General features: G+C 43.8%; 1 protein-coding gene across 4 annotated transcripts in view; it reads left to right on the forward strand.

The window, feature by feature from the left end:
* The window catches only part of FBH1 (F-box DNA helicase 1), a 47,588-nt gene that overhangs the window by 888 nt on the left and 32,073 nt on the right, over positions 1-14,627 (forward strand). Inside the window, exons 2-3 of one of the 4 annotated variants that reach the window (XM_009457893.5) lie at positions 3,948-4,079; positions 11,938-12,093. The exons of 1 other annotated variant lie outside the window; for it this stretch is intronic. In XM_009457893.5, the coding sequence (XP_009456168.4) occupies position 4,079; positions 11,938-12,093 (157 nt within the window). In that variant the 5' untranslated portion in view covers positions 3,948-4,078. Of the gene's footprint in view, positions 1-3,947; positions 4,080-11,937; positions 12,094-14,134; positions 14,206-14,627 lie in introns of those variants that run through there. 2 more of the 4 variants (XM_016962596.4, XM_063781330.1) reach the window with 2 other exon arrangements.

Here is a 14,627-nt window from a genome sequence, read left to right on the forward strand (position 1 = left end):
TTATAGGTAATAAAGTCTTCTGGAAGGCAGGATGGTAGCATGTGTTGAGTGTTCGCCAGCGTCTGCCCCTGTGGTAAAATGAGCGGAGATAAATGAAAAGACTTCTGGAATGGGCCCATGAAGATAAGTCCGTTTTACTCATGAGCAGATTGAGTTTGGTTAAGGTAACAGTGATGTGGATAGCCTCTGGAGACAGAACTAGTCCAAGTACCAGCTTTGCTCAGGTTATTGTTCTGTCGTGCCTTGTCACTCCAGAAAAAGAAAAAAAGGAAGGCACAAAAGTTGTTTGAAATGCACAAAAGTGTAGGGCGTGCCAAGCAGTGTTCTGCTGCCGTTGAAGTTAGTGCAAATTGGAAGTTGAGGCATCTGGTAGCTTCATGCTTTTTGCTTTTACCCCCGCCCCTCTCCCAGTTTCAGATGACTATCTTCCTTGAATTATGTCTCTAGTTTCCCTGTTTTTTAAACATAATTGGGACACACGGGTTCACAATAGGTTGGAATATATATATATATATTTTGAGACAGAGTCTCGCTCTGTTGCTCAGGGTGGAGTGCAGTGGCACGATCTCGGCTTACTGCAACCTCCCCCTCCCGGGTTCAAGCGATTCTCCTGCCTCAGCCTCCCGAGTAGCTGGGATTACAGGCGTGCGCCACCATGCTCGGCTGATTTTTTTGTATTTTTAGTAGAGACGGGGTTTCACCATGTTGGCCAGGCTGGTCTTTAAACTCCTGGCCTCAAGTAATTCACCCAGCTCGGCCTCCCAAATGCTGGGATTACAGGCGTGAGCCACCGTGCCTGGCCAGGTTGGAATATTTGAACCCAGGATAATTGGTTACTTCATTGGTGTTGCACATTCAATTCTGCCTCTTGTGTCTTCTCTATGAACCTTCTTTGCTCTGTATCCCCCTTTGGATAACTAAATGATAATGTATGTGAATCTGTCCCGCAGCTCCTGTGATTTTCTGAGGCAAAAGCTTGGTCTGGAGGGGCGGGATCTGAACAGTAAGCTAATGGATGGAGCTGTTTCCTGGGTCTTGCTGTTTTCCGGTTGGGCTGCTCATTTCTTTTGTGCAGACTTTTGGAGGTTGTGGTCTGGCCTTTACAGTCACGTCACATGTAGTTGTCATTGGCACCGACTTGCTCCTTGGCTGTCTTTCCTTTTCCTCCTGTTTTTCATGGGTATGCTGTTCAGCATGCCCATTGGTACACTGATCATTTGACAGGTTTCGTGATTTGTGAGTGTGTGTAGACACCACTATTGGTATTAGATTTAGAATTCTAATTTTGGGTTTGTTGACATCATCTTTTTGCTGCTTATCTCATTCCTCTATCCCTCCTAGGCTGATTTTATTTGGAAACTGAATTTGGATTCCATCTTTGCCTTTCTGGCTGTGAAATTACCTACTTTTAGAAAGCATCTCAAATCTTATATCTGTAACTGTCATTCACATGCCTTTTGAAGACCAGTCTCAGATTTCAGAGGACCTCCTGGAGCATAAACATGGTATTCCACAGATAACTTAAAGCCAGAAATTATTTTTAAAACTAGGACTTTCAGCCTCCCTCTCACTCCGGGGGAAAAAGTGATTAAAACACAAACACTGTTTCTCTTTTATTCCTTAACATGGTTAATGACATTAACATCTCTTTGAATGTTCTACTAGAAATGCCAGTTATCCTTGTTGCTCTTTATCTTTTATCTTTCTGTCTTGTCAAACAAAGCCATGTTCTTATGCACCTGCAGGGTCTGCTACTCTCAGGCCTTTGCCGATTCTCACATAGGTTGATATGGTGGCTTTCTGAGTTGTTTTCCTGACAATCTCCATGTCTCTCCACCTTCTATCCTCTCTGCCGAGTCACTGCCCTAAAGTGTAAATTTGATTGTGTAATGACCCTGCTTTAAAAATTGGATGAGGCCGGGCGCGGTGGCTGACGCCTGTAATCCTACCACTTTGGGAGGCCGAGGCAGGTGTATTGCCTGAGCTCAGGAGTTCTAGACCAGCCTGGGCAACACGGTGAAATCCTATCTCTACTAAAATACAAAAAATTAGCTGGCTGTGGCGGTGTGCACCTGTAGTCCCAGCTACTCGGAAGACTGAGGCAGGAGAATCACTTGAACCTGGGAGGCGGAGGTTGCAATGAGCCGAGACTGTGCCATTGTACCCCAGCCTGGACCACAGACAGAGTGAGACTCCGTCTGAAAACAAAAAACAAACAAACAAACAAAATTGGATGATACCTTGAAGCCCCTACCTGATAAAGTCCAATTTCTTTTTTTGAAGCCCAATTTCTTTATCATTATGTGTAAGGACCTTTGTAGTCTGTGGCTCCAAATTCCTTTTCCAGCCTTGTCTCCTGTCATTCCTCATCAGGGAACCTCTTGTTGTGATGAAGCCCAGCTTTCCTGCCACTCTAGTGCATTGTTAATGCCTCTGTATTTTTGCACACATTGTTTCCTTCCGCCTTACTGAATCCCATGATTCTTTCAAGACTCAACTCTTCGTGAAGCCTTTTTCAACTTGCCTAACTCTATTTATGTTTCTTTACTATCATAACACTTCATGCATGCATTTATGTAGTTGTTATATTACTTTATCTTTAGTAACTTGTGTTTGTTTTGGTAGCTGCCTTATGGGTAGGCTTATTCACTTTTGTATCACTAATGTCTAAAATAGCATTTAACACCAAGGATACCATAAGACAAAGCTCTCATGGAGTTTAAAATGAATTTGGGACATAGCAGATACGTAAAAGTAGTTGTGGAATGAATTGACTGTAGAAAAAGCCTTTCAAATATATAAAATTATATTCTAGACCATAAGTAGTGATCTTTCTCTTGTTTTTCAAACATTCCTTCCTTTCTTTAGGAAAAACATAGAATGGAAAGCCCAGCCCATCCTTGTTGGCTGTCATACACAAGTGCTGTCTCCAAGGGAGTCACAGGTGTCTCAGATGTGAGAGGATCCCGGGGAGATTGAGCTTACTGCCTGGGAACTTTTGGATTTCCGGAGAAGCAGGCTGTGGTAGCCTGGCTCTGCGTCAGTGAATACCTGGGAAAGGAGCTGGAGCTCTATTTTGCTTGCTTTCTGCATTCGTTTCTTTTAGAGCTAATGGGGACACAATATTTTGAAGTTTTTCCATTTCGGGTCTACAGCATTTAGTGGTATTTTCCTTATAGTTATGTTTTCCAAATACTTCTGAATTTCTTTGGTTCTGACATTTCACAATGATTTTAAAAAAATGTAATATGGAAATTAAACTTGAGGTTTTCAGAAGCTGCTTTCAAGGTGTCTAGATACAGAGTGAAGAATGTCACAGTAGGAAGTGCACTGGACTAGGGGAGTCAGGAGACCCGGGTTCTTGTGTTGGCACCATCACTCATGAGCTACAAGGTGACTTCAGGCGAGTCCTCTCTGATCCCCAGCTTAATCATGGCACAATTGTAGGATTGCTTTGAGGGTCAGACGAGAATATAGGAAAGAACTGCAAAAGCTGTAAAGCACTTAGGAGCTCTGGGAGAGTTGAGAGCTTCAAAGCCAAGGAAGACAGCCCACACTTTAGAAGAAGTGCTGCAGCTGCACATTTGTTCGTTTAATCAGGAATTGTTTATGAAGCAATGTGTGTTACATGCTGGGTGTGAGTACCTCTCTACTCCTTCCCACTAGAGCAGAGAGCTTTTAGTCTGGGATGGAAGACGTATTAAATACAGACTTATACAAATAATTGTTATTAATATAATATGTAATACAATGCAATTAAAAACAATAATTCGTATAAGACACATGTTAAATGCACACTTACACAAAGAATTGTTACAAGTATCTCAGATGTACAGGGCGGTTTTATTCCTGCGAAGTGCTTCCTGGCTTGACTGAATACTTTTATGGTGCTGGAGTTGACAGATAACACAGTTAACTGTTGAAATTGGGCCATTCCCGTTTCACAGGCTGCCATTGGACCTGTCAAGTGCCTGAGTCATGTGATAATGGGCTACATTGCGCAGGGCCCCTGGGCCATCTCCACAGGAGATGCCAGAGGACGAGTGCCCACTTGCTGGTCTTCACAGAGCACGCTGAAAGTAAGAGGCATGTGGGAAACTGACCAGGGCGGTTAGCTGACTCCAAAATTGTCCAGATTAGCAAAACTGCCCTCTGTGGATCTTTGTTAAAGTTGGGTATGGTATTATAGCAGTTTCTCCAGTCAGGTACCTTGTACTAGCGAGTCAACTTGATTTTTTTTTGAAAAAGCAATTATTTAATAATAATATTTACTTCCAGGAATTCTAGGTACTTATTGTCTTCATCTTGTCCATTTAGGTCTGTAACCTAAAAGTTTTAAAGGACTTTTTGGTATGAATTCTGATTAGTAAAGGTAGAGGAAGAAAGGAAATTATTTGGTATCCATTTCAAATGATCCTGAATGGTCAGGGTAAGCTTTGCTGCAGTGACAAATAGATCCAGACATGTAATGGCCTCACAATAGAAGTTTATTTTTCAATCCCATAACAATCTAAGGAGGCTACAGGTCATGGTGGTGGTTGGAGTTTGTGTGTGTAGGTGTGGGGAGGGAGGGTTCTTTTTAAAGCAGTAGTCCGAGGATTGAGGCTGCTGGAGGCTCTTCTATTTTGAACACCTGGCTTCTAAGGATGTCCTGGGAATCAGCTTCCCAGTTAAGGGGAAGAGGAGAAGAGTGGAGGGCAGGTCTGGAAGAGGCGTGTGCTGCTGCTGCTCCCATTGCATTGGCTGGCACCCAGCGGTAAGGTGACATCCACCTGCACGCAGGACTGGGAAGTATAGCCCAGCTGTGTGCTCAGGGAGAAGAGCAACAACATTCTTTGCAGCAAAACCTGAAACACTCAGTTTCACTTTCTGTGACTTGTTTTGTAAGTTGTTTTCAATAAAGAAGATTAAAAAAAGAAGCCAGGCAAATGAAAGCATAGGGGAGGAGTGGCAGACACGCAGTTCTCACTTTGCGACTGCAGGAGTGTCTCTTGTTTCCCCCTTGTGCACTTTGAGGAATGAGGGGATAGACGTGGTCCCTTCCTTTTAGTTCCCCGTAGCAGAGTTCTTGTAAGGACTCGTTCAGGGGAGACTGATAAGGGTCTCATCTCCATCAGGGGACCTCACCAGGGCGTGGAGTGGGTCAGAGTGGGCTGGGAGGGGATAGACTGTCATCAAGGTGAAGAGATTTGAGGGGTGGTGGAGGGCTAAACTCCAGATCTGACCACTTCAAAGTCAGCAAAGGCCAGGGATTGCTGGGGTAGGGCTAAAAGCTGAGGGTTAGCAAAGAGAGGTGGGTCCTGGAATAGGGACCCCTGGGGTGGAGGACAGAGAAGTCACACTGTTAGAAAGCCATCACAGAAAAGGCAGTGTGGGAATGAGCTTACTTAAGCCTAGGGAATATTCGTTTGACAAAATGGTTTGTGTACATTCTGGTTTTTCTACCCTGACACCTGAGGGCTCTTAACACATTTCTGTTGGTCATTGTGGAAGAGAGTGTCCAAGGGTGGGAGCACAGATGCCGAATTTGGTGTGTAGGAGACCAATTTCAACAACTCTGGGGGCCTTGTAGAGTTTGCAAAGCCCCGTAAGTGATTCTAATCTCTCTGCACCCACAAGAACCCCTAGTTTAGACACAGCTTCCCTTTATCTGTGGTCATTCACCACAGATAATTTCATTCCCTAAAGAATCACAAGCAGCTTCTAACAGTAAATGCCCTTTACAGGAGGTGTAAAGTGCACTTGCTGTGTAGAGAGGGAGGCATACCATGAGCTTTGCGTGACTCAGGGAAGGAGGATTTTTATGGAAGAAGTAGCATTTGAGCATTCTTATTTTGATAAAGTTATTTTTGAACTGCTTTTTAAAAAGGTATATTAATAAGAATAGAAGGGTGATTAGAATTCTAGTGTAGTGTTTTGGTTTTATTTTTAACCATTTAGCAAGAACATTAATGCTATTAAAACTGATGTGCCTTAGGAGACCCTCAGATTGGTGTGGTAGTCACATATTTCTTCTGACGTTTCTGTTGCTAGGTGTTGACATAGATTTAGAGATAGGTGTTGTCACCCTCAATGTGGGTGGCTTGAGTACTTACATATATATTGTCTCATTCTCTGAATTCAGCATGGCAGGTTATTATAATCCTCGTTTTCATAAGCAAGGCTTTGGCGATGAATATACCTGCCAAGTGTGGGTCTTCTCCTGCACCCCACAGCCTCGGAGGGACTTTAAGGGAACATTAAGTGTAAAGCGTGTAATTGCAGAGGAGGTGGACACAGGGCTCCTGCGGAGGAGGTGGACACAGGGCTCCTCCAGAGGAGGTAGACACAGGGCTCCTGGCTCCCAGTTCAGAGCATCACAGCACCTCTCCCTGAGACCAGAGATACAGTTTAGTTTTCCTGACCTCCAGCTGATGTTAGAAAAGTTATTTTTGATACATATATCCAATAAGTCCAAGGGGTGGGGAAATCCAATAAAAGTGTTAATAAAAATCCAATAAAAGTACCAGCTCTCCCGCCAGCCAAACTATGGCTGGTAACGCCATTCCAGTTATATAGGTTACTTATCTTAGTGCACAGAGGCCAGATCACCAGTCTAAGCGCCCCTCCCCCGGTACCGAACCTCAGTTCCTCCCAGGGTGGCTTCATGCCAGAACATACTGGAATATACCGGGACTCCCTTGAAGCAGAACACAGTGTTCCAACACTCCCATTAGCACTTTCTGTTACTCCTGTGTCTTTGTTAGATTTCTGCAAACACTTAATCTTCGCAACAAGCATTTTGGATTCAGACGTATTTTCTGAGATAAATACATAAATAAAAATCTATCCTGTTCATATTACCTTTTCCAAAGCAGTTCCCTTTGGGACTGAACATTTTTGATGTTCTGTCATCAGTCTGTTGTGAGCTACCAGGGAGGTCTCCCTGTGGGAGCAGTTCTGTAGTATATTCCTAGGGATTAGAGTGTAGGCTCCTGGACCTCCCAGCTGACTTCTTCTCCCTGCTCCTCATCCTTCTTGACCCACTCAGTATTCACAGAACGTGTGCTGCCTCAGTCCATTCGGGCTGGTATAACAAAATACCATAACTGGGCTGCTTATAAGCAGAAGTCTCTCTCACTCACAGATCTGGAGGCTGGAAGTCTAAGATCGAGGTGCCAGCAGATTTGATGTCTGGTGAGGGCCGCTTCCTGGTTCATAGACGGCACCTTCTCTTTGTGTCCTCACATGGTGGCAGGAGTAAGGGAGCTCTCTGAGACCTCTCTTATAAGGGCACTAATCCCATTTGTGGGGACTCCACCCTCGTGACCTTATCACTTCCTAGAACTGCATTTTTTTTTTTTTTTCTTTTGAGACACAATCTCTCTCCATTGTCCAGGCTGGAGTGCAGTGGCACAATCTTGGCTCACAGCAACCTCCACCTCCCGGGTTTAAGTGATTCTTGGGCCTCAGCCTCCTGAGTAGCTGGGGTTACAGGTGCCCACCACCACACCTGGCTAATTTTTATATTTTTAGTAGAGATGGGGTTTCACTATGTTGCCAGGCTGGTCTTGAACTCTAGACTTCAAGTGATCCACCCACCTTGGCCTCTCAAAGTGCTGGGATTACAGGCATGAGCCACTGTGCCTGGCCCAGAGCCCCACCACTTCATACCATCACCTTGCAGGTGAGGATTTCAGTGTGTGAATTTCAGGGACATGAACGTTGAGTACATGGCACAGACTATATGTCTGGCCCCACGCTATCTACGTACAGAGTTACAGCAGTGAACGAGGTGGGCTAGCTGCTTACCTTGGGGCATGCTTACTGTCTTTTCGACTCTCAGGCATGTGATTGAGACCTCTCCATCTCATTGATGGTCATTATCAATGCACCGTTGTTACAGTGAGGTGGCTGCAGAAGGCTTCGATAAAGCCATTCTTACATACTTCACAAAAAACGTTCCAGGGTTCACCCTGCATGTGCAGGTACCTCTTCTATACAAATCTGCCAGCCTCTGTTTGTAGCTGTTTCCAAAAGCCAAATGTAGAAGGCCATCATAGATTTGGGTGGGCATCAGACCCTTCAACTGAGCCTGATTTTCTCACTGGTTATGTGCCTTTTCGTTGACTTTCAGAAGCCTTCGGTACCTGACACACCATTCAGCTAAGCAGGCCTGCAGCTGGCCTGAGGTCCTGGGTCTCAGATATGAGTGGTTTGATGTTGATCTTGCTCCTTTGTGATTTTTTGTTTTGTTTGTTTTGTTTTGTTTTGTTTTTTTCCTTCATGATTTTATCCATGAAAGCTTTTCTTCTCCAGGCCATTGTGGCAGTAGATGTTCACCTCCTATTTAAGTGAGATATTCACTCTTGGTAACTTTCTTTAGTGAGTGTCTCCAGTTATTTATTTTATTTTTTTCCTTTTTCCTTACCCTTCATCAGGACGCATAGTATCTCCAGTTCTAATTGTAGATACTGTACTGACCAGCTCTGAAGCAATTGGGACTGTTTGAGGAGAGAGAAAAGCAGGCATGAGTCCACTCTGTTGGATCTATAGGGCCTGTGGATTTGCTGCCTGGAGTCCTGCAGCTGCTCCTGCTGTTGAGCATTGTGTAGGGCACCTCACCCAGGATTTTTGGGTGTTCTGGAAGCCATGTTGCCGCTCTACCTGTCTCTTTTGCAGATATGCCCAGAGGTCCCCATTCAGGCAAAATAGTCCTTGGGTTATATTTGTAATATGAAGGGTTTTGAACACAGGAAATAAAATTTCATGTCTTACTTTTTAAAAAGAGAACAACAAGACTTTGTTTTCTTTCCAATGTAGAAAACTTCAAATTTAGTTTTTAATGTAGAGAAACTTCACATCCATACTTTGTTTCTGTGTGAATAAGATGATTTGCTGTTGTTTTCCTCTAAATAAACTGGTCAGCAACATTACAGAACCAGCACAAACCAGCACAAAACCATCAAAGTGGAGGGGGTGTTTGGTTTTCTGTTAATAATAAGCGAGACATGTTACTGGTTAGTTTAGAAGGTATTTCCAGTAATACAGAATTGGCTGTATTTGAGCTGCTAATACACTTCCTGCTTTGCCATTAGTTGGCATCTTTATAATTTGAAGGATATTTCAATGTCTTAGGCAGGCGACTCACATAAGCCTTGTTAAATAGAGGAAACAGGTAAGTTTGTATGCATGCAGTTGGATAATTTGACAGACAGTTTTGAGCATATTTTCTCATCTGTTCCTGATGACACTTATCAGACTTAGATGAGATTGGGCGCGTTCAGGGTGGTATGGCCGTAGACCTATCAGACTTAGAGACCTGAGGTGCCCTGAAGCCATAGAGCAACCAAGTGGCCAGCTGAGGGTGCCAGCCCAGCCCTCCCGCCAGGCCCTCGCCGGCTCACCACGCTGTGCTGTGCTGCTTCGTGAGAGTGAGCGCATCTGTGAGTGCTGGGGCCTGGCGCTTATGGGGTTGCACCCAGCTTCTAAGTTCAGGTAGTTAGACGATCTCCAGCGTCCTTTCAGAGGGGCTCTCAGAACTGCTTTTGTTTGTAGAATTGATTTTGGAAAAGTCTTAAAATATTCATGAATTTTTTTTTTTTTTAAAAGCTGGTATTAAACCTTGAAAAAGTTAACTGAAATTTGGAAGGGTGACTTCTGAATTAGCTAGGGAGGAATAATGAAAAAATATTGTAAACTATTTCAACTAAATCACTAGGGTCTTGGCTTTATGTATTTTCAAGCTTAAAGGAAATGTCGAGCTGGGCACAGTGGCTCACATCTGTAATCCCAGCACTTTGGGCGGCCGAGGTGGGCGGATCACTTGAGGCCAGGAGTTCGAGACCAGCCTGGCCAACATAGTAAAACCCCTTCTCTACTAAAGATACAAAAGTTAGCTGGGTGTGGTGGAGGGGGCCTGTAGTCCCAGCTACTTGGGAGGCCGAGGCAAGAAAATCGCTTGAACCCAAGAGGTGAATGTTGCAGTGAGCCAAGATTGTGTCACTGCGCTCCAGCCTAAGCAACAGAGGGAGACTCTGTCTCAAAAAAAGAAAAAAAAAAAAAAGAAATCTTGAGTGAGATTCTGGCATTTGATACCATAGTTTAGTGGTGGAGTATTCTTTATTTTCTTTTTGAGATGGAGTTTCACTCTTGTTGCCCAGGCTGGAGTGCAATGGTGCGACCTCGGCTCACTGCAACCTCTGCCTCCCATGTTCAAGCGATACTCCTGCCTCAGCCTCCGGGGCATATGCCACCATGCCCAGCTAATTTTTTCTATTTTTAATAGAGACGGGGTTTCACTATGTTGGCCAGGCTGGTCTTGAACTCCTGACCTCAGGTGATCCACCCGCCTCAGCCTCCCAAAGTGCTGGGATTACAGGTGTGAGACACGGCGCCCGACCTACTGGAGTGTTTTTTAGGATCTGTGAAAATATGATACTGGTAGAACCTGATTTTATTCTCTTTTGACCGTCTCCTATAAAGGCTAACTTTAATTCTTTTTTTTCTTTTTCTTTTTTTTTGAGATGGAGTTGTACTCTCGTCCAGGCTGGAGTGCAATGGCACAATCTTGGGTCACTACAACCTCCGCCTCCCGGGTTCAAGTGATTCTTGGGCCTCAGCCTCCTGAGTAGCTGGGGTTACAGGTGCCCACCACCACACCTGGCTGATTTTTATATTTTTAGTAGAGATGGGATTTCACCGTGTTGCCAGGCTGGTTTTGAACTCTAGACCTCAAGTGATCCACCCATCTTGGCCTCTCAAAGTGCTGGGATTACAGGCATGAGCCACTGCGCCTGACCTAATTCTTATTTTTTAAGAAGTGTATCTTTACATTTTAGTGTTTAATGCCATAAGGAGGTAGCTAGATCTTACATGCAGTAACAGATGCAGAAGCATGGAGAGTCTTGGTTACACATGGACAAGAATTACCTGAAAGAAGATGAGTAATACAAAACCAAGTATTTCAGTACCGTTGAAACAAAATTCTAGGCGCCATTGTTGCTGTAGTGTTTTGCTAAGGGAAGATATGAAGTTTTCTCCTCTAAAGGTCCTGAAAAGGAATTGGCTTCTCTTCCATTTGGGGGCTGGGGGAGTCGCTTCTGTCCTTTCAAGTCAGTTCTCAATACCAAGGGGCTCGGGGGGCTGAGAGATGTGTGCCCTTTGGTCCTTCTTTCAAGGAAACTGCAGCCTGTTTTATTATCATGATGTTTTGCTTCTAGTTATGTGCTTTTCATGTTATGTGCTTTTTACTACAATTAAAAAAAATTTAACCATTTAACAAAAAAGAAAGTTATAAAAGTTTTTTGTTATTTAAAAAAATATATAGCCGATTCTTAAATACTTTTGATTATAATAGAAATATAAATGGCCTGGAGAAAGTTAAGGAAAAGATGCCAAACCTCAGTATATCCACTAATGACAACTTCTTTTTTTGCTGTGTCGCCCAGATTGGAGTGCAGTGGTGCGATCTCGGCTCACTGCAACCTCCACCTCTTGGGTTCAAGCGATTGTCTTGCCTCGGTCTCCTAAGTAGCTGGGATTGCAGGCCTGCACCACCACGCCCAGCTAATTTTTGTATTTTTAGTAGACTTACTAAAAATGTCTTGCCCCCTCCTCCACCTCCCAAAGTTCTGGGATTAGAGACGTGAGCCAGCGCGCCCAGCCACAACTTTTTCTTAAATGAGCATTTCATGACCAAGGCTTCTAGAAAGTATAAGCAGAAAAAAAAACCTAAGATCTTAAAATGTCACTTAGGATTCTTCAATTCTAAGGAAGAAAAATGCGAAGAAATTGAAAGGACAAAGTTGGGGGGCAAGGGGAGGGGGGAACGGTTGGCTGGGGTGTTGACAAAATCGTGTCACTATGCAGAAACTTGAGTATAATGTGCTGGCTAGCTTGTAGAATCGGTGATAACTAATGAATATCCCCTTTCTTCTACCTGCTGGTATGAAACAGTGAGACGGTTTAAGCGGAAGCATCTTACTGCCATTGACTGCCAGCATTTGGCTCGGAGTCACTTGGCTGTGACCCAGCCCTTCGGTCAAAGATGGACAAACAGAGATGCGAACCATGGTCTCTATCCTAAACCGAGAACAAAAAGAGGGAGTAGGGGTATGTCTCCTCTAAAACTCTTGCATTTCAAAACCTGTAGTGTGTGGGTCCTTTGACTATCTCCTAGTTTAAAAGTATTTGTAAATGTTGCTGCTGTGACTTTGTAGTCTTCATGCAATAGCTTGACACTTTTTTTATTGTGAGTTTTCCATGAAGTTTTTTTTTTTTTTTGAGATGGAGTTTCAATCTTGTTGCCCTGGCTGGAGTGCAATGGCGCAATCTCGGCTCACTGCAACCTCTGCCTTTTGGGTTCAAGTGATTCTCCTGCCTCCGCCTCCTGAGTAGCTGGGATTGCAGGTGCGTGCCACCACCCCCAGCTAATTTTGTTTTTTTAGTAGAGACGGGGTTTCTCCATGTTGGTCAGGCTGGTCTCGAACTCCTGACGTCAGGTGATCCACCCGCCTCGGCCTCCCAAACTGCTGGGATTACAGGTGTGAGCCACCGCGCCCCGCCGAGTTTTCCATGAAAATTCTATCCTATTATCATAGTTCGTAAAAGCCGCGGACAAGTGTGATGGAATGAATCCTATTAGCTTGTGTAATTACAAAGTGATAGAAGACATGGGCCAGTGTCACTCTTATTCCAATCCAGAAACACTGAGATTAGTTGACTCTTAATTCGTCTTCTCTGTCCAATCTGTCACTAGGTCCATGTGTCATAATTTTTCCTCCAAAATATTCCTTCATCCTGAGCTCTTTGTCACCTAGGACCTGGACTACTACAGTAACCCTGCTCCTTGACTTCAGATTTTATCTCTGCTAAATCAACTGGAATGTCCCCACTATGTACCAAATGAATTCCCACTTTAGTTAATAAATCTAGATTGCCTTATTTCCCTTTGATACAACTAATTTCAGAATTCAACTCAAATATTATCTGGTTGTCTTTTTTTTTTTTTGAGGCAGGGTCTTGCTCTGTCATCCAGGAGTGCAGTGGCACCATTTCAGCTCACTGCAGCTCTGCCTCCCAGCTCAGCCTCCCAAGTAGCTGGGACTTAACAGGCACGCGCCACCATGCCCAGCTAATTTTTGTATTTTTTTGTAGAGACAGGGTTTTGCTATGTTGCCCAGGCTGGTCTCAAACTCCTGGGCTCAAGAGACCCACCTGCTTCCGCCTCTCAAACTGCAAGGATTACAGGTGCGAGCCACCTCTCCCAGCCTGGTTGTCTTTAACTATTGTATGTTTCCTGCTGTGGGAACTACTATAACCAACTGTATGAGGCAGTTTGAAACTTACTTATATCCTATCTGATACTGAGTTTCTTCCATATATAGAAGTCTGTTTCTTCTCTATTTTGAGTTCTTCACTGACAAGGACTTGTGAGGTGGCCCTGACCAGGTGGTGACGTCTCAGTGACTGTGGATGTGACTGGATTCAACAGTTGGAAGATACCAGGATTTGGCTGGGAGCAGTAGCTCACGCCTTATTTGTAATCCCAGCAGTTTGGGAGGTTGAAGTGGGAGAATTGCTTGAGCCCAGAAGTGCCAGCCCAGCCTGGGCAACATAATGAGACCCCGTCTCTATTTAAAATAATAATAATATTTTTTAAAAAAGAAAATGCTAGGATTTAACCCTGATCATATGGATTTAACCTGTAGTAATAGTGAAGTCAAAACTCTGGGTTTCTATCAGATTGCCCAAGAAACAGTTAACTGTTATAATTTTTTTAAAAAATTTTACTAATATAGAAAAATATCTGTTTCAGTTTCATAAATTTTGTTAAAGGCTAAACCGAGTTTCAGTCCATTCTCTTCCAAAGTGAATATTTTGGATACAGCCATTTAGAAAGGAACTATGTATTATTGATAAATGTTTACTTCTTTGGCATTTAAAAATAATTTTTAGGAGTTTGAAAATGTTCCCTATGTTCCTGAAAAGTCTGTGAGGTTTTTCACTTTACATTTGTCTCAGAATCATTGGTGCTTAGTAAATGTTCACTGAACAAACATGTAGAAGAGATTAGGTACCACTCTAACACTATAAAGAGAATTCTGAGTCTCGACTTTTTATTTTAAAAATAAATTAATGTGTCACCTTCACAGGAAGAAATACAAATAAAAGCTGGGCGCAGGGGCTCACGCCTGTAATGCCAGCACTTTGGGGGAGCCCGAGGTGAGTGGATTACTTGAGGTCAGGAGTTCTAGGCCAGCCTGGCCAACACGGCGAAACCCCATCTCTACTAAAATACAAAAATTAGCTAGGCATGGTGGCATACGCCTGTAGTCCCAGCTACTTGGGAGGCTGAGGCAGGAGAATCACTTGAACCTGGGAGGTGGTGGTTTCAGTGAGCCAAGATCATGCCACTGCACTCCAGCCTGGGCGACAGAGCGGGATTCCATCTCAAAAATAAATAAATAAATACATAAATAAAAAAGAAATAAAAATAAAAGTTTTAGCACTGTCAAATGAGAAGAGTGAGATTTTCAGAATCCTGATGACCCCAAGCATGTGAATTTCTGCTTAAGCACATGTAGACTTGCTGTTGTAGAGTGAGTGGGAGCGGGGCACTTTGTGAGTGGCGGTGTGGTTGTGAG

Source organism: Pan troglodytes, chromosome 8 (assembly GCF_028858775.2).
Source record: "Pan troglodytes isolate AG18354 chromosome 8, NHGRI_mPanTro3-v2.0_pri, whole genome shotgun sequence".
Lineage (NCBI taxonomy): Eukaryota > Metazoa > Chordata > Mammalia > Primates > Hominidae > Pan > Pan troglodytes.